The following is a 27,215-nucleotide window of genomic DNA, read 5'->3' as shown; positions in this document are numbered from 1 at the left end:
GCCTCCCTGGATGATGTCAAGGTGCGCGCTGGTTCATAGAGGAAGATGCAATCGTGGAGATAAGCAGGTCCCGAACCGTTTAGGGCCGTGTTTCTCAACCTGGCGTCCCCAGATGTTTTTGGCCTACAATTCCCAGAAATCCTAACAGCTGGTGAACTGGCTGGGATTTCTGGGAGTTGTAGGCCAAAAACATCTGGGGACCCAAGGTTGAGAAGCACTGGTTTAGGGCTTTATAGGTAATAACCTGCACCTTGAATTGGGACCGGAAACTTATTGGAAGCCAGTGGAGCTGTTTAAACAGGGGGGTGGATTGCTCCCTGTAACCAGCTCCTATAAGTAGTATGGCCGCAGATCTTTGGACCAACTGTAGCTTCCGGGCCGTCTTCAAGGGCAACCCCACGTAGAGCGTGTTGCAGTAATCCAATCTAGAGGTGCCTGGGACATGGACCACCATGGCCAAATCAGATTTAACTTCGTTTGTATACCGCCCTATCTCCCCAAAGGGACTCAAGGCGGGTTCCAACATATAAGGCAAAACATTCCATTGCCAAGAAGTTAATCATTCAGACAGATTAAAATAAAAGCAGCATCAAACACACAAATCCTACTAAAACACAACAATAAGACTCTACTAAGGGCACACATTATTTGGGGGGGGGGGCACCTATATTTAGTTAGGGATCAAGAGCCCCCTTCAAAGACTCTCCCTCCTTCACTTCAGCTCCTTCATCTCCCTCATGTGGTCTGCGAAGGCGCCCCCCGCGCTGTGTTTCCCCGCCAGCTCCTTTGGCGCTCCCCTCTGCGCCTGCGCACACCGGCGGCAGCGGCGGGGGCGGCGGGTGCCCGTCGCGAGGGCCGTTGAGAATGTGGCGCGCGCGGGGGGGCGAGGGAACGGCCCTTCCCTCCGGCGGGCGCGCGGCGGTAGCAGCAGCAGCAACAGCGGCGGCGAGGAGGGGAGGGAGGGCGGCGGCGGAGGAGGAGGAGGCGGCGCCTGTCTCGGCGCTGGAGGTTGTGTCCTTCCTGGGCAAGCTCCTGTGCGCAGTCGCGGCGCTGAAGGCGGCTCTCTACCTGCTCCGCAGAATCTGCCTCGCCATGGCCTGGAAGTCAGGAGGCGCCAGCCACTCCGAGCTCATCCACAACCTCCGCAGTGAGTGAGCGAGCGAGCGAGCGAGCGAGTGCGCGCGCGCCCGGCCCGCCCGCCTGTCTATAGGGATCTCTGTGTGGGTGTCCGCGTGCGCGCTGGCCTCCTGAAGGGGGCGGGGGAGGGAGGGAGAGAAAGAAGGGAGTGGGAGATTGAGAGGAGGGCTGGGGGAAGGAGGGAGTGGCTAGGGCGCGCGCCGGCCATTCATAGGCCATTAGCGCGCGAGCACACACACACACACACACATATATATATACTTCCCCGCGCGCGCGCGCACTTCTCGCACGCGCCACTCCCCCCCCCTCGCCAAAAAAAAAAAACGTCGCTAGGGAGTAGCTGTTGCGTCGTCGGCCCTCGCCTTGGAGGCAGTTGGAGATCGAACGCGGGGGAAAGTGCGCGCGGGGGAGCGGGGGGGGGGGGAGAGGAGCTTTTTCTTCCTCCTCAGGAAAGGGCGCACGCGCAGGCACCCAGCTCATTTTTATCGAGGACCTCGTCAGTGTTGTTGTTATTATGGATGCCTTCAAAGGAAGAGTCGAGGGAATCCGTGGAATTCGTGGATACAGAGAGCTAAATAGACATATATATTATATAGTGGTCGGGGTTTCTAAATGACAACCCCCCCCCCCCAGACTGGGGATAATGGGAATTGCAGCCCAGCAGCCCTTATGGCTCTGAGGCTGTGGGGAAAGGGTCAAAGGACCAAGGCATTGACATCATCGGCCCATCCTCTGTTCGGATATCAGTCACCATGACGCCTTAAATCAAGAAACAGCTTCCTAAGATCGAGAGAGATTCGTGCAATAACACCTCAGCAAGCGAGAGTCCAAAAGTGGCAGGCTAAAACCCAGCACCTCAGTCAGCCCCTGAAGCTGGATGAGAAACTCCCTCCTGGGCACACAGAAGATGACCCATAACAGGCTGTTTTCTAGCACCACAAGATGCAGAGTTAACTTTAAGAAATGGGGCAAAAAAGTGGAGCCCACAACATGTGAATGTGGAGAAGAGCAAACCACAGACCACCTATTTATTTATCTATTTATGACATTTCTACCCTGCCTTTCTCACCCTGGAGGGGACTCGAAATGGCTTTACATATTTGCAACAATTCAATGCCTGAAAACACAATGTACACTTAAATAAATATTAAAATGGAATTTAAAAGTACATTAAAACATTCAAAAACAATACATTAAGAGTTAAATGCATAATCCACGAGCATAATCCGGGCCGTTCCAATGGTCATTGCACATTGTTCCAAGTCTTATCTTTTGCACAAGTTCTTTAAAGGCTTAGTCACAAAGCCATGTTTTCACTCTCTTGTGGAAGGTCAGAAGGGAGGGGGCTAATCTAACATTGCTGGGGAGGCAGTTTAACAGTCTAGGGGCCACAACTGAGAAGGCCCTGTCTCTTGTCTCTGCTAATCGAACCTGAGATGGTGGGGGACGGAGAGCAGGGCCTTCCCAGATTATCTTAAACTCCACGGTGGTTCATAGAGGGAGATACGTTTGGACAGATAAGCTGAGCCAGAACCATAAGCTGGCTGCCATCCGTTCCACCATTTGTAGCTTCCAAACAGTCTTCAAAGGCAGGCCCATGTAGAGCGCTTTGCAGTAGTCTATTCAGGATGTAACCAGAGCGTGGACTACTGTGGCCAAGTCTAACTTCCCAAGGTATGGGCGCAACCTGCGCACAAGTTTTAATTGTGTGAATGCTCCCCTGGCCACCGCTGAAACCTGGGGTTTCAGGCTCAGCGATGATGAACTCCCAAACTGCGAACCTGTGTCTTCAGGTTCACCTACTACAATCAACCTGAGCCCTGCCACATGCACAATGGAGGACCTTCTCACAGCGACACCAGAGGCACTCCATGTGGCCAACTTCTGGTCAAAGGACATTTTGCATAATGCCAAGTTATTTTTTAAAACTTTGTGTTTTGAAATGCGTTTTAATGGTACCATCAGCTTGCTTCTGTCACAATAAATAAATAGTCCTTTTGGCTCTGAGGCTACGGGGAAAGGGTCAAAGGACATTTTAGGGTCAGGCGTCCTCTCCACAAGCCTTGTATCTCTACTCCAACCCAGGATCCTGACTGAACAGAACAAACTGCAGCTTTCCAAATATTATTGCAGCACAATTCCCATCAGCTCTAGTCATGATGTCTAAGAATGGGTAATACAGGAGTTGTCGCCCAGCATCTGGAGCAACTTGGGCCTTCCAGGTGTTGTGGACTTCAACTCCTACAATTCCTAACAGCCTCAGCCCCCTTCCTTTTATCTAATAAGAAAATTCCTCAGCGTAACACTCCAAGCCATGTAATTGTCAGCTTTTAAATGCTCAAATGGCAAACTTGACCTATGTTGTACTATGTTGTAACACAAAACAAAAAAAGCACACATTTTAAAGAGTGCTCTTGTTCCGGTTTTCTAGGAAAAAGGAAGAGGCCAGACACTGTTTGTTTATTTATTTATTTACTATATTTCTATACCGCCCTCCTCAGCCCGAGGGCGACTCAGGGCGGTTTAGGAATTGTGGGAGTTGAAGTCCACAACACCTGGAGGGAGGGCTTAAGTTGGCCCGTTCCTTATCTGGAGGACCACATCAAATGACAGTGGGGGGGGGGGGCAGATGTAGGTTGCAGCCCTTGAGTTTGATACAGGGGCACGAAAGGGTCAAAAGCTGAGCAGGCTCCCATTATTAATGGCAGCAGTCAAAAAAGGGCGGTGGGCCCCTCCCCTCCAGTCGTTTCCTATGGAGCTTTTACAGAAAGAGCAGGCAGGCAGAAGGAAGGGGAAAACAGCTGACTCAGTCCTCCTCTCCTGGAGTCCCTCTGCCTATATTATGCCTGCCTCCCTCCTGCTATGGGGCGGCACCACTGTAATTTTCCAGCCACTCCTGATTCCCTGGCTCTCCAAAGCTGCCCGCTTTCCAGATTTTCCGCCTTTCAGGAACATTTCACTTTCAAGTTGAGCGTGTGGCATTTGAATGGTGCTGGGAGAATGCAGCAGCTGCCCTTCTTTCACCAGCTCTTATGCAACCCTCTTGGGGGGACTCTCCTCCCTTGAGCTGTGTCCTGATCTTAGGCTGCCGGGAAGCCCCCCCCCCCCCATTTTCCTGCACCATTGCCATAATAAGGAAGCTGAACAGAATGGGGATAGTGATATATTCCGGTTGACTGATTTTAGAGCAGGCATGGGCAAACTTCGGCCCTCCTTCCAGGTGTTTTGGACTCAAGCAGCTTAAGTGCCTGAGGTGAACAAGAAAAAGGCCTGTGCCTGTTCGGAATTGTGAGAATTGAAGTCCAAAACACCCCAAAGGCCAAAGTTTCCCCTTGTCTGGTTTAGAGTTTTAAAGGTAACGGGCCATAATCTGTTGGTTTTTTTGTTAGGCACACACACACATCTCCATTAGTATTTTTGGCTCTTGTGCAGTAGTGTCAAACAGGATTGTGTTTGTTTCTAAAGCTTGCAGACCATCTCTAATACTGTTTTGGCTAACTAGATTTTAGATTAAATAAAAGCTATAATGTTTTTCTGCTGGCTGCTTCTTATGAAAGAACGAGATTATTATTACATTTTGCAAGATCTCACAAGCCACAACAGCACTATTATCACCATCATTACCATTGTAGTTATTTATATCTCACTTTTAGTTCTTTACCGGAACCCCCGGTGGCACAGCAGGTTAAACCGGTGAGCTGCTGAAGTTGTGGTTTGAATCTGGGGAGCAGGATGAACTCCTGCTGTTAACCCAAGCTTCTGCCAACCCAGCAGTTTGAAAACATACAAATGTGAGCAGATCAATAGGTACTGCTTCAGCAGGAAGGTGACAGCGCTCCATGCAGTCATGTCAGCCACATGACCTTGGAGGTGTCTACGAACAAAGGCTGGCTCTTTGGCTTAGAAATGGAGATGAGCACTACCCCCCAGAGTCGGACACGACTAGACTTAATATCATGGGGAAACCTTTACCTTTTACCTTTAGTTCTTTAATTGTGACACAAAGCACTGAAATGAGCTGTTCTGTTTAAGTATCAGTCAAGTGAGAATATTTGTGCTCCATGAAGTGTTATGCAGGTGAAGATGTAAGTTGGCCTTTGATAGTCACTGGGGTTTGGTGCCAGCATCCACTGTATATACAAAAGTCTTGGATGTTCAGGTCGTGTTGTTTACAGTGGCACAATAAAATGGGGTGTTTTATATAAAATAGCAAAATCAAGCTTTGGTCCTTTGGCTCAAAAATATATTTCCAAGCCATGATTCATTGAATCTGTGGATATGGATTCCATGGATACAGAGGGCTGACTTCTTTGTTTATAGATCTGTGTCAGAAATCAGTTGCATCATCATCTGTTTTATTCTTGTTCCAAAGCCAGTTTCAGTATCCTGTTTTCTTGTCCGGATGGTACAGGAATGTAGAGGGGTCAATATAGGATAATTTCATAAAGAAAGTAGACAGTTTTAAAGAGTACATGTGATAGTGGTCTTTGTTTTTGCAGACTTTATGTTGTATAGGATTTGTCTTATTTCCAAAACATGTATTTTTTCTTTATTTTTAAAGGTGAATGTATCAGTGGCCAACAACTGTTTGGGTCAAAATATATTGTGAAATAATGATAAATAGTAGCTTAATAAAAGCTATATAAAATGCAGTAAAATTCTAAAAATAATTCACACCCAATTTAAAAGGGAAAAAAGAATCTTTCTTAGTTACTGAATGTTTCAAGTTTTTTTTTCTTGTTCAAACCTATGCAGTTGTGAACCAGCACTTTTGGACATGTAGCAGAATTGCTTGTTTAAAATGATTTTTGAGAACATTGGTTTCTGGAAAGGAGTAACAACAGTAGCCTTATATTTATGTATTCTGAATTTTTATTCTTGATGTTTCAGGGGGAAAGAGGTAAAAGCCACCATAGTTTATTAATGAGATACTTCACTTAGATTAGTGTTGTTATTTCTTTTAGGGCATTATTTCTGCAACAGAAATATGTATTGTGCTTGTAAGGAGACTATACTGTAGTGTGGAGTTTTCATTTTTTTTTTTATGGCACTAAATGATGTCATGAAAAGCTTTGGAAATGTTACATAGACATTGTATTGCTTTGAAGGTCCTGAATAACATTTTTAATGTAATTCTCTCTCTGAACACAATGTGAATGTGGTAAAATTAAAAAGCCAACATCCTGAATGTGTTGTTATGAAATGAAAGAACTAATTGAGCATATTGAAAGGCAAGCGTATAAACTTTTGTGAACTATGCTAGTAGTTAACAGTAATGAAATGGGAACAAAACTGGATATAAAGGATAGTAGTGTAGACTGTGAACTCCCGCTGTTAGCCCCAGCTTCTGCCAGCCTAACAATTTTAAAAATGCAAATGTGAATAGATCAATAGGTACCACAATATAAACTGTTCTCCAGGTGTTTTGGACTTCACATCCCACAATTCCTAACAGCTGGTAAGATGGCTTGGATTTCTGGTAGATGAAGTCCCAAACACCTGGACGAGCACAGTTTGAGAAACACTGATTCAGACATATTCATTTAAAATTCAGCGTAACATCAAATGGTTAATGTTTTGTTGGTTTTCTAAAGATTCTTTGTACTGTTGATAATGTGAAATAACTCTGTTTCAAATTTTGGCTTTTTTTTCTTTCAGAAAATGGAATAATAAAATCAGATAAAGTATTCGAAGTAATGCTTGCAACAGACCGTTGCCATTATGCAAAATGTAACCCATATATGGATTCTCCTCAATCAATAGGTATGATAACTATATATCCAGTATATTTATCTGTGTGAAAACTCTATTTTCTTACAGACGTTTTACTGTGATGTTGTCCAGAATATGAAAAGATATGGGGACTAAATGTGGTGGATCCTCTGGCCTTAAGTGTCAGCCAAGTTTGTTCAGGAAATGAGTACTATATTTATTAAATATAGCTGTGTTTTATCTACTCAAGACAGAGATACAATGAGCCCACCAACAGATGCATCCTACATGAGCTGTGAAGGATGATAAGTTGTTGCAAGGAAAGCAATTCATTCTAAGAAAGTCTGAACTGCAAAAGCTTGTCCAGCCTGAAGAAAGAGGGATACCTCTAGTTTGGCCCCTTTGGTCCAGGATAGATTTACAGCATGTGAAGGAAAAGAATGCACATTTGGAATAGCCAATCTAGTAAATGTAGACTATGATGTATCATAAAAGTGTTGCAAAAGAGAATCTAAGACTATTTTGGTTAAGTATTATTATGGCATCTATAAATACAATCATTTTGGAAAAAACTTTACAGGATAGCCTTAAGAAAGAAGAGGGAAATAATTCCCGTTTGTGTGTCCTAAATTAAACACAATGTTCATTTTACAAACTCAAGTGACAGCTGTAGTTCAGAGTACAAGTTAGACAGTTACAGCATTTGTTAAAGAAGAGATTTGATAGTCATATATACTAATGTAATTTCTTGGATTTACAATTGCATTGTATTTCCTAAAAAGTATCCCATTCTAATTATATAGAAAGTCTGTTTTGAGAAAAATGCATATCTGTCCATCAGCTTCTGAAAACAATTCAGAGTGCTCTTGTGCACACATGGACATACAGATATTTATATTTTAATTTAATATTTTTAGAGCAAGAATTGTCATTTAGACATTTTAGCAAAAATTGGCTTTTGCTATAGATTTTCTATCATGAAACAAAGAGTCTTATCATTATGCTTAACTCAGATTTTGGTGATTTTGGTTTGAGTGGTGGGGCAAAGAGGAGCCTTCTTCCCTTGAACATACAGGAGAAGAACAATATATTGGCTAGGACATTTTGACAAACTATTCTACTATCAGAAAGTTGGCTTGATGGACTTCATTAACCCATACATTGAGCCTATATATCCTGAGGCATCTTTCCCTCTATGAATTCTCAATCCATTGAAGTTTGTGTTTGTTAATTGTTTTTCCAGCAGTGAGAGAATGAATTTGGGAGGGGGGTAAATTTATGAATTCAGTCCCTAGAGAAACGTATCAGAGCCACAAGCTATTCTTTATGGATTTGTTTTTTCTTCTTCTATTACCTCTTGATCTTTGCCAGGCAGGAAAGAAAAATAAGGTAGAAAAATTGGATTTTGTGCAATTATGCAAATTATATTGAATATATTAATACAAATGTCAAGGTTTCTTGCTCCAGTGAATTATGATCTCTAGTATACATTTTATTTGATTATGATAATTTTAAAACTTTTAAAGAAGTTTTCAAATGCTAGTTGCAGTTTCATTTTAATTGTTCCTATGAAGCCATGCAGAAATTTGGAAGTTGTTAAAGTGACTCTTTCTTTTAACTCACTAATTGGATTTCATGGGAAAGTGATCATGTTGAACGGCAAGCTGTTTTCAGCTGTGTAAATTAGCTATCTGCATTTTCTGTATCCAGATAACACAGACTGAGTGTCCCTTATCTGAAATGCTTGGGACCAGAAGCGTTTAGGATTCTAGATTTTTTTTTGTTCTGGAATGCCTGTAGTTGTCTATATGTACATATTCTTCAAACAGTATTCTGCTTTTATACAAAAATGCATTTGTTGTTTTGCTGCCACAGTTTTAAACTAGCATTGAACTGGATTAAATGGTGAAGTTGAAACAGAAATTTAAAAAGACAATGGAAGCAATCCACTGAAGAACTATATAAAAGATTGGCATGTCTACCCAGCATTTCCTGGATGTTGGAAGGTCTGCTGTCCTCCTATTTGCATTCTTTCTTTCCTTTTCCCTCCCCTTATACTTTCTCCCCTTTTCTTTCCCTCCCTCCCCCTCCCTCCCCCTCCCCCCTCCATTTCTTCGCTCTCCCTTCCTTCTCCTTTCCCTTCTTTTTCTCCTTCCATCTTTCTTTCATCCCCTTTCTCCCTTCTCCAGCTCTGAGAAAGCTTCACACTGTCACCATGACAATATGACCTTCCTTCCTCACTTCCCCTCTTACACGTGTCAGCTTTCTTTACCAGTGACATCACAGAGAGGCACTTCACCTAGCAACAACCAGTCCTTCACCTAGCAAAGGCCAATTCAATGATATAAGAAGGGGGCACTGGATTGGCATTTAGCAACAGCCTTTGTGGTACAGACAGACATCCTTTGACTTTTAGATAGATAGATAGTAAAGGAAGACAGATTCATTCAAGAAAGAACCATTTGAAGATAGTTTATTGTTTATTCTGCAATAAAGATTTTTACCATATATGAAGCAAAGAATGCCGGATGTCCAAACTCGATTTAGGAAAGAAACACACAAGGGATCATACTGCAAACATACATTCAGCAATTGAGTGCAAATAATTAATCATGTAGAAGATCATAAAAAACTATGGACCACTGTTAAAAAAGTGGGTGTGTCACAACATTTGGTTGTTCTAGTGTGTAACTTATACTCAGGCTACCATCAATATGCAATATGGAGAAACAGAATGGTTTCCAATTGGCAAAGGGGTCAAACAATGCTGAATTTTATCACACTGTTTAATGTTTTTGCCAAAAATATCATGATAAAGCCAGGAAAACTGGAGGAATGTCAGCAACTTAAGATATGTAGATGATACCATACTGTCATCAGAAAATAGTACAGAATTGGAGGATTACTGAAAAAGTCAAAGAATGTGCAAAGGAGGGTTTACAGTTAAATGTTAAGAAGATACAAATAATGTTCACAGATAATTTGCATACCTCTAAAGTGAACACTTATGCAACTGAAATACTTTAAAGATTTTCCATTCCTTGGCTCAGTCATTAATGGGGACTACATTCAGGAAATCAGAGGAAAAGAAGAGATCTGCATTCCAGATGGATGGACTCAATCAAAGAAGGTTTAGTCTTGAATCTGTGGAATCTGTGCAGGGCTGTTGGAGATGGGATGATGTAGAGCAGGGGTCCTCAAACTAAGGCCCAAGGGCCGGATAGGCCCTCCGAGGTGATTTACCCGGCCCTCGCTCGGGGTCAACCTAAGTCTGAAATGGCTTGAAAGCACACTACTACTACAACAATCCTATCTCATCAGCCAAAAGCAGGTCCACACTTCCCATTGAAATACTAATAAGTTTAAATTTGTTTAAATTGTTTTTCATTTTAATTATTGTGTTGTTGTTTTTTGCACTACAAATAAGATATGTGCAGTGTGCATAGGAATTCATTCATGTTTTTTTTCAAATTATAATCTGGCCTTCCAACAGGTTGAGGGACTGTGAACTGGCCCTCTGTTTAAAAAAGTTTGAGGACCCCGATGTAGAGGATTGCCATAAATTGAAGTTGATTTGATGTCAATTAAAAACAGTTAACAAAAAACAATAACAATACATATAATCCAGTAAAACCACCATATTGTGGTTTTAATCTAAACCATGTGGCTTTATATTCCTTTTAATAGGAATAAAATAGGATGCAGACCTTTGTCTGAAACTTTACATTTCTTCTCCACTACACTTAAGAGTAGCTGTAACTTGAATGAGCTCTTTCTGATTTTCAACATATTTCACCACAAAACATGTTAAAATACTATATTTCATACAATATAGCAAAAACATAATTTAAGAATCCATTTGATGTATTCATTTTTACCAATAAAGTTACTGAAAATAAATTTAAGAAATTCTTAAATATGCATAGGTTATGCCAGTAAAGTCTTGAAATCACCTAAGAGTGAACTGTGTATTTCTTGGGAAGTTAACTGGAGTTGTCAAAAAGTCACTGGGTTCTTCAGAACTGACAAGAGTCTGAATGCTGGAAATTGAAAAAGCAATTGACTTTTTGACAGCTCCAGTTAACTTCCCAAGAAATACACAGTTAATGGCACTTCTGCACTCCAGTGTTGCTGTTACTTCTCATGTGTTAGGTTCACTCTTTCGTGATTTCAAGATGTTACTGGCATAGCCTGTGCATATGAATAGACAGATACATAGTGCTATATGAAACAGCATGATCAAATCATAGAATCCCTGTCATTAGGCATTGTGTCTTAAGATGAAATAATTAATATTACAGAATACTGTTGTTTAGCACTAATAGCTATGTTAGTGATTTGCATTGTTCATTTTTATGTTAGACTGTGGATAATTGTGACTTATTGTTTTTCATTCCTTCAGTTTGTTGGTTCATATTTGCTTTTTATGATATCTGCATTTTAAATATGATACGTGGCTCACAAAACATTTGAGTATTCATATGTGTGATTTACTCAGATTTTTCCTTTGCTCCTCAGGATTTCAAGCAACAATTAGTGCTCCACACATGGTAAGTATAAATTTTATATATGACATGTCAGCAATCTGATTATTTTTAAGTTTTCTCTGGTTAGCATTCTTTATTTTGGAAGCTTGTAAAGGCTAGGCTTTTATCATTCATTAATGATCTCATTCTTGCAACCCATACATTGTTGCATTTCTTATGTAACCTTCATGCATTTCCAATAAATGCTGTCTTCTTCCTCATCTATAATCGATCAAAATTTGATACTGTTATATAATGTTATTTGATTGATAACTCTAGGAATCCTTCATTTGAAAGTACATATAAGTCTTGTGGCACTCTAAACATTAACAGATGTATTGCAATATTATAGACTAGGTCTGGAGGCTTTTAGATTCAGTCAAGGAGGTGAGAGCTCCAAGTTTGCAGGAGCTATTAATTACAGGATTCCATGGAGGTTTCTTATTCATGACTTGATGGTAGTTAACAACAAGAAACACCCCCATGCTGATTTCAGCTATGTTTTGTTAGGTTCTTAAAATATTATTATTTTTCAAGTTAATAAGTTCAGGCATGTCTTACTGAAGGAAAGGTAACTTTGAAAGCAAGAGTTCCAGAATCTCTTATGGAGCTAAATGGGTAGGTGGTTGGGGGAAGATCATATAAGCAGGAAAGCATGGTGATAAATAGAGGGCCATAAGAGCACCTGGCAAAATTCAAAAAGGAAAGGTATAAATCAGGGAGTTGCTGACTCCATGGAGAGCTTATAGATATGCATTTGAACTAGACTTGTCCCACTAGTACTCTAACCTCTTGCTCTTTTCTGTTAGATCGACTGAGCTGCTGCTAAACTCTGATGCGTATCTCTTCTTCCCCTTTGCTTACTTTCTAACCTTCCTACTTCAGTGGGTTGTAGGTTTTTTCGGGCTGTATGGCCATGTTCTAGAGGATTTCTCTCCTGACGTTTCGCCTGCATCTATGGCAAGCATCCTCAGAGATTGTGAGGACCTCACAGCCTCTGAGGATGCTTGCCATAGATGCAGGCGAAATGTCAGGAGAGAATGCCTCTAGAACATGGCCATACAGCCCGAAAAAACCTACAACAACCCAGTGATTCCAGCCACGAAAGCCTTCGACAATACATCTTCCTACCTCACCCCTTCAGTTATATTTCTTCATTTGATATGCTTCTTTATTTTCTTTTTAGTAGTATATTAAATAGTTGCTTCAGTGTTGTGGCAACTTCCTGATCCTTTTTGTGTTTCTAATGCTACAGCTAGAAGCATTATTTCAAATGAGAGTTACTTAGCTGAGCGAAGAGTATTGCCCCTTTTAGAGGAAGTCCTGCATTTGTGTGCACATATTTTCTCTCTCCCCTCACAGTCTTTTGATTGGATAATATTGAGATGTCATTAATTTTCTCTTTGCTTTTTTTCTGAAAAATAACTGTGTTACATTTAGTAAGGGAAGATGAGAGAAAATGTATCTATTTTGTAAAAGTCTTTTCTGTAAAGAATTTGGATTGTTTTGACATGATAAGGGTTTGTTTTGTTAGTGAGGACTGAATCATTCCTAACTGATGGAAAATAGAGCTTATTCTTAATAATGTTCAACCCTCCCAGCTTTTAAAAAAATATTATTTCATTTTGAAGTACTGGCAACTTAATTTGAAAGTGTCTTTCATATGAGAAGTATGTACTTACACTTTAGATATAAAAATCAAGTCAAGAGCAGTACATGTGAAAAAGGTCTTGGAGTCCTTGTGCACAACAAGTTAAACATGAGCCAACAATGTCATGTGGCAGCAAAAAAGCCAATAGGATTTTGACCTGCATCAATAGGAGTATAGTGTCTAGATCCAGGGAAGTCATACTACCCGTCAATTCTGCGTTGGTCAGACAACATCTGGTATACTGTGTCCAGTTCTGGGCACCGCACTTTAAGAGAGATGTTGATAGCTGGAGTGTGTCCAGAGGAGGGCGACTAAAATGATTAAGGGTCTGGAGAACAAATCCTATGAGGAGCGGCTTAAAGAGCTGGGCATGTTTAGCATGAAGAAGAGAAGTCCGAGAGGAGACATGATAGCCATGTATAAGTATGTGAGAGGAAGTCATAGGGAAGAGGGAGCAAGCTTGTTTTCTGCTGCCCTGGAGATTAGGACGCAGAACAATGGCTTCAAACTACCAGAAAAAAGATCCCATCTGAACATTAGGAAGAACTTCTTGACTGTGAGAGCCGTTCAGCAGTGGAACTCTCTGCACCGGAGTGTGGTGGAGGCTCCTCCTTCGGAGGCTTTTAAACAGAGGCTGGATGGCCATCTGTGGGGGGTGATTTGAATGCAATTTTCCTGCTTCTTGGCAGGGGGTTGGACTGGATGGCCCTTGAGGTCTCTTCCAATTGTATGATTCTATGATTCTAACTCAGACCTGACCTGGTAGCAGGATTTGTCCTTTTTGAGATCTAGGACACCTGTAATAGCAGTCTTTTAGTCGTCTCTGGTATTGAGAGTTCAGGGCTTTTGGCTTTGTGGGCTTTCAGGGGTGGAAAAAGAAAATAATCCTTACTATAAACCTTCCCTATATACTACATTGGGGAGATATACATCATTCCAGCTTAAATTCTCACATTCCGTATTGTTGTGTACCTTCAAGTCATTTCCAGCTTACAGCAATTTTAAGGCAAACCTGTCACGGGAGGGTTTTTGACAGGATTTGTTTTAGTCTTTGAAAGAGAGATTAGAATTAGGCAGCCATCAAATTTTATTAGACTACAAATTTCAGGAAGCCTAGACAATAGTGACGGAACACTATATGATTCCCACCATAACCCTATAATCTGACATTTTTAGGATTTTTTTGTAGTTGAAATACTGGGTTATTTAAGATATTGTTAGTTTGCATGTTTTATCAATTATTATTTCTGCATAAAATCTAAGAGCAAAATATGACACTTTCTCCCTTTTTTTCTTGATTAGCATGCGTATGCTCTAGAACTCCTATATGAACAGTTACATGAAGGCGCCAAAGCTCTTGATGTAGGATCTGGAAGTGGTATTCTTACTGCATGCTTTGCACGAATGGTGAGATAATGAAATTTTAAAAATATATTGACTGTAGAATGTCTCTTCTAATGTCTTTACATGCAAATCAACTTTTTGGTTAAGCAAAAATAATTTTCTACTATTAAAAATTATGTATTGCTCACCTTGTCCTTCTAAGTTATTCTTTGCAGTGAAACATGCCTATTCTATACACTATACTTATTCCTTCTATTCAGGATGAATTTTTATTTTGTTGAAACATTTTGCGATATCTTCCTTTTTTGTAGTGTAGGAATATATCCCCATTCCTTTCATGTTATTCCAATATCTGGTACCAAATTTTTGTTTAAAAAATAAATCCCAGAAACTTGCCTACTTGTTAACTGAGGTATACCTGCAGATGAATGAACTATTTTGAAGAAATGCACCTCCTATTTGTCCTTTTCTTTATAATTCAATATGTATCATTTTTCTTGGGTTTTTTTTTAACCTCTGCTCTATAATTTGTCAAAAGAAAGGTAACCAAGGTTCATGTAGTTCAGCATTTTTGTCAGAAGCTATGCAGCAGCTGCTTACCCTACCAATTCTGTTCCTCTAGTGTAACCCTCTTTGATGAATGTTTTATCAGAAGACTAGATTAATTACATTGTATTTCAACAAAGCAGTGAAAATGAAGAACTAAAATAAAAGAAATCCCTGTGCCTTGCACTTGAATGGATTGTAGGCTTCAAGATATATATCTCTTGTTAATATTTTTTGTATGAAAGGTGAACATTGTTGAAAGAATATTTTGTCAATGCAAACAGTAAGACACTCAGAAGATTAATAGTGAATATTTGAGTAGAGGAGAAGTTGCCTTTGTGCTAAACGTGTTTGCATGTCGGATATGCTGAAATTGTATTTGGGCCTATATAAGAGAAATGGATCATCAAATGATGTGATTTCATTTGGGATGGATATTTAAACCATCTCCTGAATCCTTTGTTAATTATTTATATTTAAAAGTTATTGAAATAATAATTGTTACTCCACAAAAACAGAAATCTGGATTTTTGTTTCAGGTCGGTTCCAAAGGAAAAGTTGTAGGAATTGATCATATCAAAGAACTAGTAGATGACTCAATAAATAATGTTAGAAAGGATGATCCTCTGTTGCTATCTTCAGGTAGAGTGAAACTGATTGGTAAGTACTGAAGCATGTTATCAGTAAATATAGATATAGGAATATGAAATTATTTTAATACTAAAATTATTATTTTGTTATTAAAATAATACAAAATTTTAAATTATTTTGTATTAAGATATCCTACAGCAAATATCCCAAAAGCTTTCCATTTCACAATAACATTTCAGTTAAGTATTTCTAGTCTTGCAGTATTGTATGACACTGTGCAAATGGTCTTGTATGATCTGGAGTAAGACTACAATATTGGTATGACATATCTGTTTCTTTAATAGGACTAAGAGTGCATCTACATGTAGAATTAAAGTAGTTTGACACCACTTTAACTGTCATGGCTCAATGCTATGGAATCATAGAAACTGTGGTTTAATGAGGTGCCAGCACTCTTTTGCAGAAGAGGCCACAGACACCTAGTTTTCTTTCCCCCCTTTTCACCATTGCTTTTATCATCTTTCCCAACTCTAGTGGACAGAAAAAATTATCCAAAACATGTTCAGATATAGATGCCTGTAAATTTTCTTTTCCAAGAAGTTTCAGAGATTGGTCCAAATATCACCAACTACAGGGTGGACTATGACACAGAATCAGATACTTCATGTTGCTGCTGCCACTCATGAACTGACCGTTGTAGCACTATAATCCCATTTTAACTGTTAGCTATATCCTAAGATTGTGTTTTGGTAAAGTGCTAGATTTCTCTTTCTGAATATCCATTCCTAAATTGCAAATCCAAGAATTCCACAGCATAATACCAAGTGATTTAAAGTGGAACCATAGTGCTTTGATCCCTGGAGGACTATATTCACCCTGCAATTGCCATTTTATTTTTCTAAAAATTGGAAAAGGTGCAGGGTGCAGTAGGTCATTTTAAGCCTGTCATTTTACAGGAGTTGAAAAAAGTCCCTTTGGGTCTCCACACGGTTGCCACCAGGGAAACCATAATAGCCAACTGTACCCCATGAGAGTTCAGGAGGTACAACTTTCCCTTTGAGTAAGGGTAGACCTAGGAGTGCAAAACAATCTGGAGCAAGCGTCAAACTCTTTTGAAAGTCAGCTGTTCCCTGTCTTTGCAGTGGGAGATGGAAGGCTGGGCTGTCCAGATGAAGCACCATATGATGCTATCCATGTAGGAGCTGCTGCACCAGTTGTGCCACAAGCAGTAAGTGATTTACATGTAATAATATTTGTTTACGGTGAAGGAAATTAAAACAGCAGGCAGAGTGCTTAAACCTGCTTTAAATAGCAAATTATTTAATTAGATTTGTATTAACTGCATTTATCATAATCATGGAACTCCTTAATTTCTTATAGCAATGAAATAACTTCTAGCATCTGGAATTGGAAGTTATGTTATTATGTATATCCTACTTTTTCTCTCTTAAAAGGGATTCACAATAGCGAATTTGTGTCAAAGTCTGTCTGTATCACAAAGGTTGTTTTTAGGTGACATTCCAGTGGCCTTTTGTGATGTCACTAGATTGTTACTAGGTGAAGGATTGGCTGTTGCTAGGCAAAGTGACCCTCTGTAATGTCACTGGGAAAGAAAAGTGATGTTTATGAGGAAAAGCAAGGAAAGAAGGAAAGAGAGCCATGCTACCATGGAGACATTGTGATACCTTCTCAGAGCTGGAGAAGCAAGAAAGGAGAGGGGAGGAAAGAAAGAAATGGAAAAAGAGAGGAAAAAGGAAGGAGTGAAGGAAGGAAGGAAGGAAGGAAGGAAGGAAGGAAGGAAGAGAGTGAGAGTGAGAGTGAGGAAGAATGAAGAAGGAGGGAAGGAAGGGGAGGGATGAGTGGAATGAAAGGGAAAGAAGGTATGAAAGCAGGGCAGCAACGGCCCCTTCTTCATTCAGGCAATGTCAGGTAGATATTTATTTATTTATTTATTTATTTATTTATTATTTAAACTTATATGCTGCCACTCCCTTGGAGCTCGGAGCAGCTTACAAGAATAGCTAAAATCTAACAAAATTTAAAAGCAATTTAAAATAATTTAAAAACAACAATATCAAACATTAAAAGCCTGTCGAAACAGGTATGTCTTACATGTCTGCGGAAAGCTGGTAAGTCCCGCAAGGCACGGACTTCAGGTAGCAGAGTATTCCAGATATGCTCGTTGTTAATTTTTTTTAAAAAAAAAAACCCTATTATAATACAAGCCCCAATCTTTTTGTGTCCTAACAGCTTATGAAAGTGAGTCATTTTAAGCTGTCCCATATTTTCTGTTTCCAGACATACTTTGCCAAATGCTGAATCTAGAGAATTCTGAAGGGGAGAACTTTATTAGGTCTGAAAGGACTTGCCATTACAAAGTTCATAAAAACTTGATAACTATAAGGTTCTGGGCTTTCCTGGACTTTATACTACACAATTACTCAGTTTTTATACAGTGTGCCAGATAAGGATCTTAGTAGTACATATTGTGACTGACTTTTTGATCAGTTTGTGACTGACATTCTTTTTACAGCTTATAGATCAGTTAAAGCCTGGTGGAAGGTTAATATTACCTGTTGGCCCTGCTGGAGGAAACCAGATGCTGGAACAGTATGATAAGCTAGAAGATGGCAGTGTCAAAATGAAGCCTCTGATGGGAGTGATATATGTGCCTTTAACAGATAAGGAAAAGCAGTGGTCCAGGTGGAAGTGATTTTCTATTTGACTTTCTTCTTCCACACACTTACATTTACAAGGTGAAAGGGTCTTCATTCTTAAGAGACTAGCTTGCAAGGCTGCTTTGCGCACTGCTTCCAGCTTGACTATACCACTGAAAGCAAACTTTTGCATTGTTACATCCCCATGCGCATGTTTCTGATTGTGTCCCATTAAATGCTGATAAAAGATTGCTGCATGGATTGCTCTTATTTTATACTTGTCTGCGGCTTCTTGCTATTTTGTAGTGGTGACTATAATACTATAGCTTCTCTTTATTGTACTACATATTTCTTCATCTTGATTCTCTTCTTACTCAGATTTGGTCAATGTCTATGACAAAAGCGATATCTGTACTGATTATCTAACTGTCCTGATTAGAACAAGGATATTGTCCTTGATGAAAAGCAAACCAATCCAAATTCTTAATGTTTCAAATTTTCAGAATACCTGATATTGTCAGAATTACAATGTTTGTAATCTTTCTTCAAAGTGATGAGCAGGTTTTTTTTTTATCAATCAAGCTGTCTGCTCACAACAGGTCTAAATTATATTGGCTGTTGTCTAAGTTTGCCCAGTAGTTCAAGAAAGACAGCAGAATTATTAGTTCTGAAAGCCTGCCATCTAGCATACAAATGGGTCACTCAGTCTTCATTTGCTGCTTGGATAGAAATACTTTGTTGATAAGAACCCTATATGATTCTTGAAATCTATATATATAAATTTGTTAGGGGCATCCAACGAGGAAACAAAACTCAAAAACCCCTCAACGAAACTTAACCAAAATTCCCATGCCCATAACACAACCCACAAGGTACAAACATATCTACTCAAAATGAAAAACAACACAACAACACACTCACAAAACGGCAAAACAACAAAACTCAAAAATCCCCCAACGAAACTTAACTAAAATCCCCGTGCCCATAACACAACCCACAAGGTACAAACATATCTACTCAAAATGAAAAACAACACAACAACACACTCACAAAACGGCAAAACAACAAAACTCAAGAATCCCCCAACGAAACTTAACCAAAATCCACGTGCCCATAACACAACCCACAAGGTACAAACATACCTACTCAAAATGAAAAACAACACAACAACACACTCACAAAACGGCAAAACAACAAAACTCAAAAATCCCCCAACGAAACTTAACTAAAATCCCCGTGCCCATAACATAACCCACAAGAAACAAACATACCTACTCAAAATGAAAAACAACACAGCAACACACTCACAAAACGGCAAAACAACAAAACTCAAAAATCCCCCAACGAAACTTAACCAAAATCCCCGTACCCATAACACAACCCACAAGGTAAAAACATATCTACTCAAAATGAAAAACAACACAACAACACACTCACAAAACGGCAAAACAACAAAACTCAAAAATCCCCCAACGAAACTTAACTAAAATCCCCGTGCCCATAACACTACCCACAAGGTACAAACATATCTACTCAAAATGAAAAACAACACAACACACTCACAAAACGGCAAAACAACTGAGCATGCGCATTGGCGCCCAGCCGCAAGTTCCATCGCGCGCGCACATGGCCTTCCGGCCAACGTTCCCTCTGCGGAAACCATGCCCACTCCAAGCCCCGCCGCGCCGCTTCCCGCACACACACACACACCCTGCTGCACACACACACGCAACCCCACGCTCCATCACTCCCCCCGCCGCCGCACACACACACGCAACCCCACGCTCCATCACTCCCCCCACCGCCGCACACACACGCAACCCCACTCCCCCCCCCGCCGCACACACACACGCAACCCCACTCCCCCCGCCGACGCACACACACACGCAACCCCAGGCTCCATCACTCCCCCCGCCGCCGCACACACACACGCAACCCCACGCTCCATCACTCCCCTGCCCCAATCTTACCTCCTTTTACTTCAGGCCACCTCCAAACCCCACCCCGCCCCTTCCCGCCCTGTCAAAATCTAGGAAAGACAGGAAGGAAGGAAAGAAGGAAGAAAGAGAAAGGGAGGTAAAGAAAAAGGGGGAAGGAAGGAAAGTTAGAGGAAGAAAAAAAGGAAAGAAAAGGAAAGATGGAAGGAAAGAAAAGAGAGACAGCAGAAGAGAAAGAAAAAGGGGGAAGGAAGGAAAGAGATAGAGAAAGAAGAGGAGAAGAAAAGATGGGAAGGAAGGAAGGAAGGAAGGAGGGAGGGAGGGAGGGAGGGAGGGAAAGAAGGAGAGAAAGAGGGAAGATTGGCCACAGCAACACGTGGCGGGTAAAGGTTGTTATTTCTATTATTATTATGATAATGCTATTGTTCCTATGAGACCCTTTAAGGGGGAATGGGAGAGGTGCCAGGTCCCAGAGGCAATGCATTGCATTATTGTTATTGTTATGATGGTGGTGAAATAAAAGGAAATAAAAAGAGAAATAAGGAAGCAAACAGGGAGGGAAGAAAGGCAAAGGAAGAAAGGGGGAGGGAATGAAGGAAAGAGAGAAGGATGAAACCAAGTAGTGAAAAAAGGAAAGAAAGAAAGAGGGAGAGAAGGAAGAAAGTAGAGAAAGGGGGAGGAAAAGGGGGAAGGAATAGGTAGGTACCTCTCTTTCATAATAGTCCAGATATCTACCTCAACTTTGACAAGTTTTACTATATGCCACAGCAACGCGTGGCAGGGCACAGCTAGTATATAGTAAAAATTACTTCTGGTAAAATTGTAACATTCACAGACATGGGTTTGTAACATTTAAAGTGATAGGAACACATTTGTACTCATTAATGGATAAATTTTGTTAAGCTGTCTTAAATTGCAACATAACTAGCTTGTATGCATAAATTGTCAAAAGAGATCAAGAATGAAGTAAGTTAATAATTTTCTGTTGTTATCTCACTTTAATCTCTTAGTAATGAATATTTCGCCGCTTTCTAATACATTCTTACTGAAAAAGTTTAGCATTTATTTAGTAAAATATTTGTTATCCACCCTCTTTTATGAGATCTCAGGGTGGCTTATAAATTCACTAAAAACAGTAAGGAAGTATATAAAAAAATTAAACAATAGAACAAATTAAAAAGATTTTATATTTTTAAAAGTTTTTTAAACTATAAAAACCTTAGGTTGAATGAATAAAGCTGAAAGCCTTTGTCAAACACTTGTCTAAGTGCTTCCCATAAATGTTTCCAGGTTAAGAGTGTGTTTAGAGTACTGTAATTTATAATTTTTCATGAGTTGGTAGCAGAGATGAAAAATGTGTGACAAAGTCTACTTGTGTCGTTTTTAGCCTGAAAAGGACTGCCAATGGGTATGAAGTACAATCATTCTTCTTTCGTGTGGAGGTTGCATATCTCGTTACATCCTCATTACTGCTCTTGGATATTAATAGGCATTTTAGAAGCATCCTGCTAAGAATTGGGATAGGAATTTGTGATGTTGTAAGTGTGTGTGGATAATATGGATAAGGGTATTACGGGTAAGGGAGAGGAGTGGAGTAAATACCATAGGTGTGGGAGGGAAGTGGAGGAAAGACACGCTGCTGCATTAGTAGTTAGGAAGGCAGATTGTGTGCACATTTCTGCTCACTTTGCAGACATAATTACTACTTATGAATATTACATACTTAACAAAATTCACGGATTAAAGAATTTTGATACATTCTATAATTTGTTGTTCATTCGTTCAGTCGCCTCCGACTCTTCGAGGCCTCATTTTTATTAAGATGAAATGTTTTCAATTTATTATTTGGAGACTACATGAAAGACCTCAAAATAGAACTTCAGTTTGAAAATATTTGTAAATATTCATAGTCATATAATTTAACAGCCATCCAAACATGGTTACATTTTGAAGACTTTATAGCATTCATTATTAAGGATGTTGTCCAAAGGAGTTAGAGATGTTAGAGCAACATTTTTTTTTAAATGTCAGTTTATACTCCTAGGGAAACATACCCAAAGCCAGCATACAGAAGATCAGAATCTGTAATTGAGAATGAAAGTCTATAACTGTTACCTGAGCAAGCTGGCCAGGGTTTATGTTAACATTTCAGAGACTTTCTTGTAAGTTATCTTCATGCTTGGAGAGATCAGCTGTATCTGTAGTGGTTTGCACAAAGCTTACTTTACAGTGAACAAAATTAGATTTGGTCACTTTCAAATGCTAGCTTTCTCTTCACTTGCCTTCACTTCTGCAGTGCATTACTTTGGTGGCTTTCATTTCAAAATAACTGCTAACATTAGCCATGCAAACACTGGTCATTGAACAATTGGAATCAAAGCATAATTAATTCTTAACTCACAAATAAAATCTATTTCTGCTTACCATTTGTTCAGAACATTAAACATTTTAATTGAGCACAAAATACAATAATTAAGAAATTCTGTTCTCGTGTTTTTCAGTTTCTGTAGCTGTATTAGTAATGGTTGTGCAAAAGAAACATTTTAAAAGTATTATGCAAAAATAATTAAAACCAGGTGTTCAGACGACCACAATCACAAGATAACAGCTCAGCACTTTTCCAGTGTTACTCTGTCATACTGTACATTCCTAATCATTGTGTTCATTTTACTCTGATAACATCTTTCTCATCAATTCAAATTACTTTCCCTCTTCTCTTATTGCCTTTTAACCTGGCCTTTAGTTTCTGTGTATGACACAATTTGGATCTGCAATATTTATTTCTTCTTTTTCTTCTGACCTCTGTTGTATAATCTCTCTAAGGAGGAGTGAGGGATTTTGGCAGATTCAGAGGTCTCTTCTCCAGCCCCAGGACCTACTGTGTGGATATTCTCTCATTCAAATCATTTGTGCATGGAAACTTTCCCATTGTATGTATTTGTGATTGGGACCTGTACCCCAGTTTTTTCAAAATTTGTGAATTTATATTATGACAAGCTTCAATAGAATTCCAGTCTCATTATTGAGTTATTGATAATAAAATGTCTCTTGACCTTCTATATCACATGTTCTTTGGGGTACATTCAGCTCACTAATTATTTCAGTCCTAGCCACCTCCAGAAAATAGAGAGGAGATGCTGCTTCTGGAGTCCTCCAGAAATAGTCATTCTCCTTAGAGCAAGATGCCACAACTCTTTACCTTATTCCCCTCACAAGTAGTTTTACCAAACTAGATGTGTTCTGTAATAACTTCTTCCAAACTATTTGGTGGAGAGGTGTGTGTAGGGGAGAGAGAGGGGAGATCATGGTGGACTCAAGGGAGTAAATTGACTCTTCAGTCCTCAGTCTGCTCACCTCTACTTTGAATAGAGTTGCTAGGCCAGGACCATCCTGCACACTGCAATTTTAGATGGACAACTGAGACCTAGAGATGGTTCCTGTTGATGTCCTCAAGCACAAAATGGTTGCTGAAAGTATATAATTAAGTTCACACTGTGTCTAATCAAAGAGAAAAATATGATTAAAATGTAAATTTTCCAAGGTCTCCTTTGAATTGGTGTCGCGGGTGGGACGGGACATTTTTCCCAGTGCTGTTTGGAACACTTGAGCAAGTATCGATTGCAAGTGTTTTCCAAGCTCCGTTTTGAAAAGAAAAAAAGTCTAGGGTAACTACTTACCACTTCAGCAGTAGCACACAGTGAGAACATTAAAAAATTCCAAGGTGAGAATTCATGGAGCAATTCATATGAGTTGTAGGAAATATTTAATATAGAAAAAGTCATGGTTATGATCTCAGACATGTGTATCACGTGACTCTATTATTTAAATCTGAGAATACTAGTGTTCTGTTTATCCACAGACAGTGTAACAGTTATGCTGTGTAAATTTCCACATTTTTTCAGCAGCTTCTATCTGGATATGTCTTTTTAGTTCTTTGATTAAATCATACATGTATATTTGCTTCTGTTGAGTCTATGAAACTATGGGTATTTGGATGGATAACGGATACTTTAAAATACATTGACTTGAAGTTTTTTTTTTACTTTGGAAATGTGGTAGGCACCTCCCATTTTATTTAATTTAAAATATACTTGGAAGCAGCATCAACATTAACCTCATTACATGGCTTAAAATAAGCATCTTAGAATGCTAAATGCCTTCTTGGGGGATGGAGCCCCATGGCAATCATCATTGCCTGTGGTTCTGCTCCCAACCAGACTAAAAGTGTCAACAGACGCTTTCCTGACAACATGGAAGCCTGTGTTGTGCTGGCTCCAATGGAGCCAGTATGGGGCCTTCCTGCAAGGACGACATTTTCCCCATATGATGGGGAAAGCATTGCAAGAGGGAGTTGCCTCCAGGGGGACAGATTTGCCATACTGCTCCCTCTTTCATTGGAAGCCAGGTGAAGTAGGATGCTTTGCCTGGCCTTTATGATAAGGTAGTAAGTAAATAGATTTTTTTAAAAAAAGGATTAGTGGAGATTTGCTTGGATATATCATGAGATTGCATGGCTCACTGGAATAGACAATATTGTAATGATCAGTCAAGTGAAAGGGTGGATTGATTCAATCCAAGAAGCTACAATCGTGTGCTTTTTGATGACCAGAGCTTTTGGAGATCTCATTCATAGAGTTGTCATGAACTGAAGACAACTTAGTGGCAAATAATGAGGACAACAGCTCTGCTTATGTGTTACCACTGTTACTAGCAAAGTGTTTGAGATTACTAAAATGCGGATTTTTTAATTATAAAAATATTGAGGCATGTCTGTCTTAGAGCTGTGAGTAAAGTTATGATTTTATTAAACTATAGGACAGCATATACTACAAGGGCCTGTCAGGTAGCGTGGATCCAGGTGGTTGAGTAGGTTCAGGGTAAAAACCTACTGCATAGAACAGTACATTCTGGAAACTGTTTTTCATGTTTCCAGTTTGCTATATCTGCCTTTTAGAGTTCAATTGTGCATGCTGCCATTTCATGCTAAAATGCTACAGATATATGCGCTTTTGCATTTAGAATAGATGTTATGTGATTCATAAGAATGTAGTGGCATTCTCTGCATGCTGGTGGCTTCAATTGCTTTATTTTGTATATTAGAAATTTGGGATTTATTTTGTATGTTGGAAATTCGGGCTGAAGTTCGCATGAATATCTGTAGAACTGGTGTCCTCATTGAATTAAAATATTTGTTAAAGATCAATTGCAATATAAAACCAAACATTTTTTTCCTGGCATTATTAACTAGTACACAAAGAGCCCCCTTGTGCCGGCAGGATTGACGGCCGAAAGGTCGGCGGTTTGGATCCAGAGAGCAGAGTGAGCTCCCATCTGTCAGCTATAGCTCCTCATGTGGGGACATGAGAGAAGCCTCCCACAGGATGGTAAAACATCCAGGCATCCCCTTGGCAATGTCCTTGCAGATGGCCAATTCTCTCACACTAGAAGCGACTTGCAGTTTCTAATGTCACTCCTGACATGAAAAGAACAAACTAGCACACAAGTATTCAAACAATATGTGTAACTAATAGCTATTGCTGGAAGAATGACATAAATTTGTTCTAGTCTCAGTCTTTATTTGTTTCTAGATCTGTCACTGTCACAAGTTTTATTGAATGCTACAGTGATAAATTTAAATGAGACCACTGTCTCATTTAAATGAGACCAAGGTATCACACTTTTCAGCTTTTTGTACCAAGAATAATAGTTGTTTGGAAATGAATTTCTGTTGTTAAAAGTTTACAGAAAGCAAAAGCATTAATTTAAAGAACAAGTGTAAAGAGTGGAGTTGTAATTTTTGTTTTATTTTTGCAGGGATGAAATGTAAAAGCTATGTCATCTTATCCAAACATCGTGTTAACAGTGGACTGCTCATCTCCAGTTCTTAAAAGCTTTTTCAACACCAACAGCATTGCAGCTTGTTTTGGACTCTGTTACACTGTTATCAGCATGGAAACGTGTGGTGTTTTTATTTTGTAGAGATTTAATGCAAGTTAATGAACTGATGGAAATTTAAATTTGGGCACTCGTTTCTTTTCACCATGCCCTTATTTTCAGCCATTTAAGGAAATGAAGGATGTCTGCAAAAGTGCAGCTAAACCTGCAGTCTGTTTGCTTTTATTTTGGACTTGGAAACTTTTATGAACACATATTTCTGTTCCAGTGTTCATTCATCAAACTGCTTACCTGCACTTTCTGACACTACATGCACACTATAAGATCCTTTGTGTTCAGCTGTCTTCTAGATGCTACTAAATGAGATGAAGTTCGTCAAAGCTGTCAGCGTGGTATCATAGACAAGCATGTAGTTAATACAATCAGCTGCTTTCCTCCCTTTACAAATAAAAACATGTATATACACTTCAAGACATCAGAAGTGACAGCTCTTGTTGTAGATACTGCTGTTCAGGATGGACATAACTGACATAGTTTCCTTTCCCCTCCATTGTTAGAGAAACTTAAGAGATTCATCATTAGGTATTGTTTCTAGCTGACTTGCAGACTTGATGTACCTGAGTTTACTATAACAAATACTGTGTAAGCTATGTCCTAATAACTGAACAGTTAATGCAGTGCTGCTTTGCCAAATAAAACGGAAAACAAAAAAAGTGTTGTAAATGTTTTGAATGGGGAAATTCCTTGGTGATTGAACAATTGCTGATTGGGCAAAAAAATCATGTCCAGGTATGTGGAAATATTCATGTGATCTTCATATTGTGCCGGGGGGGGGGGGGGGGAGGTGTCAGAAAATGGGAGCATACATGTGTTGAAAATGAACTCCCAGGTCCACTTTTGCAATCTCCTAGACCATCTCCATTGCCTTCCTGAATACTGAGGGGGTAAATATTGTCCCACATCAGTCTATTGTCATTGCAGGAAGCATCCAGGAGTGCAGATGGCTAAAATGCACCACTTTCATTCATTTATATAGTGTCATCACTATACATGGTACTTTACAACTAAAGAAACAGCAAAATCACTGGTATTCCCTACTCTCAGATATGATACAAAAACATGATACAAAAAGAAAAGAGTATGGTAGTGTTGGAGGGGATTAAGCCCAGAAGATACTACTGCTTCTTCATTTTCCCCTCTAATGCCAGGATGGTGGTAG

The 27,215-nt window shown here is 39.6% G+C and overlaps 1 protein-coding gene across 2 annotated transcripts; it reads left to right on the top strand.

Moving 5' to 3' along the window:
* The first annotated feature begins 803 nt into the window (after positions 1–803).
* PCMT1 (protein-L-isoaspartate (D-aspartate) O-methyltransferase) lies at positions 804–26,467 on the top strand. 2 transcript variants are annotated; one of them, XM_060753550.2, is made up of 8 exons: positions 804–1,147; positions 6,796–6,900; positions 11,368–11,399; positions 14,329–14,433; positions 15,456–15,576; positions 16,650–16,735; positions 18,041–18,210; positions 25,916–26,467. In XM_060753550.2, exons 1-8 carry the CDS (start codon positions 865–867, stop codon positions 25,926–25,928), a joined length of 915 nt encoding a protein of 304 aa, XP_060609533.2. In that variant the 5' UTR covers positions 804–864; the 3' UTR covers positions 25,929–26,467. The 2 variants fall into 2 exon arrangements, with proteins under 2 accessions (XP_060609533.2, XP_060609534.2); XM_060753551.2 differs by having other exon boundaries at positions 850–1,147; positions 18,041–18,263.
* The last annotated feature ends 748 nt before the right edge of the window (positions 26,468–27,215 follow it).

The sequence above is a fragment of the Anolis sagrei genome, chromosome 1, assembly GCF_037176765.1.
Source record: "Anolis sagrei isolate rAnoSag1 chromosome 1, rAnoSag1.mat, whole genome shotgun sequence".
Lineage (NCBI taxonomy): Eukaryota > Metazoa > Chordata > Lepidosauria > Squamata > Dactyloidae > Anolis > Anolis sagrei.
This window is presented reverse-complemented; position numbering and strand designations above follow the sequence as displayed.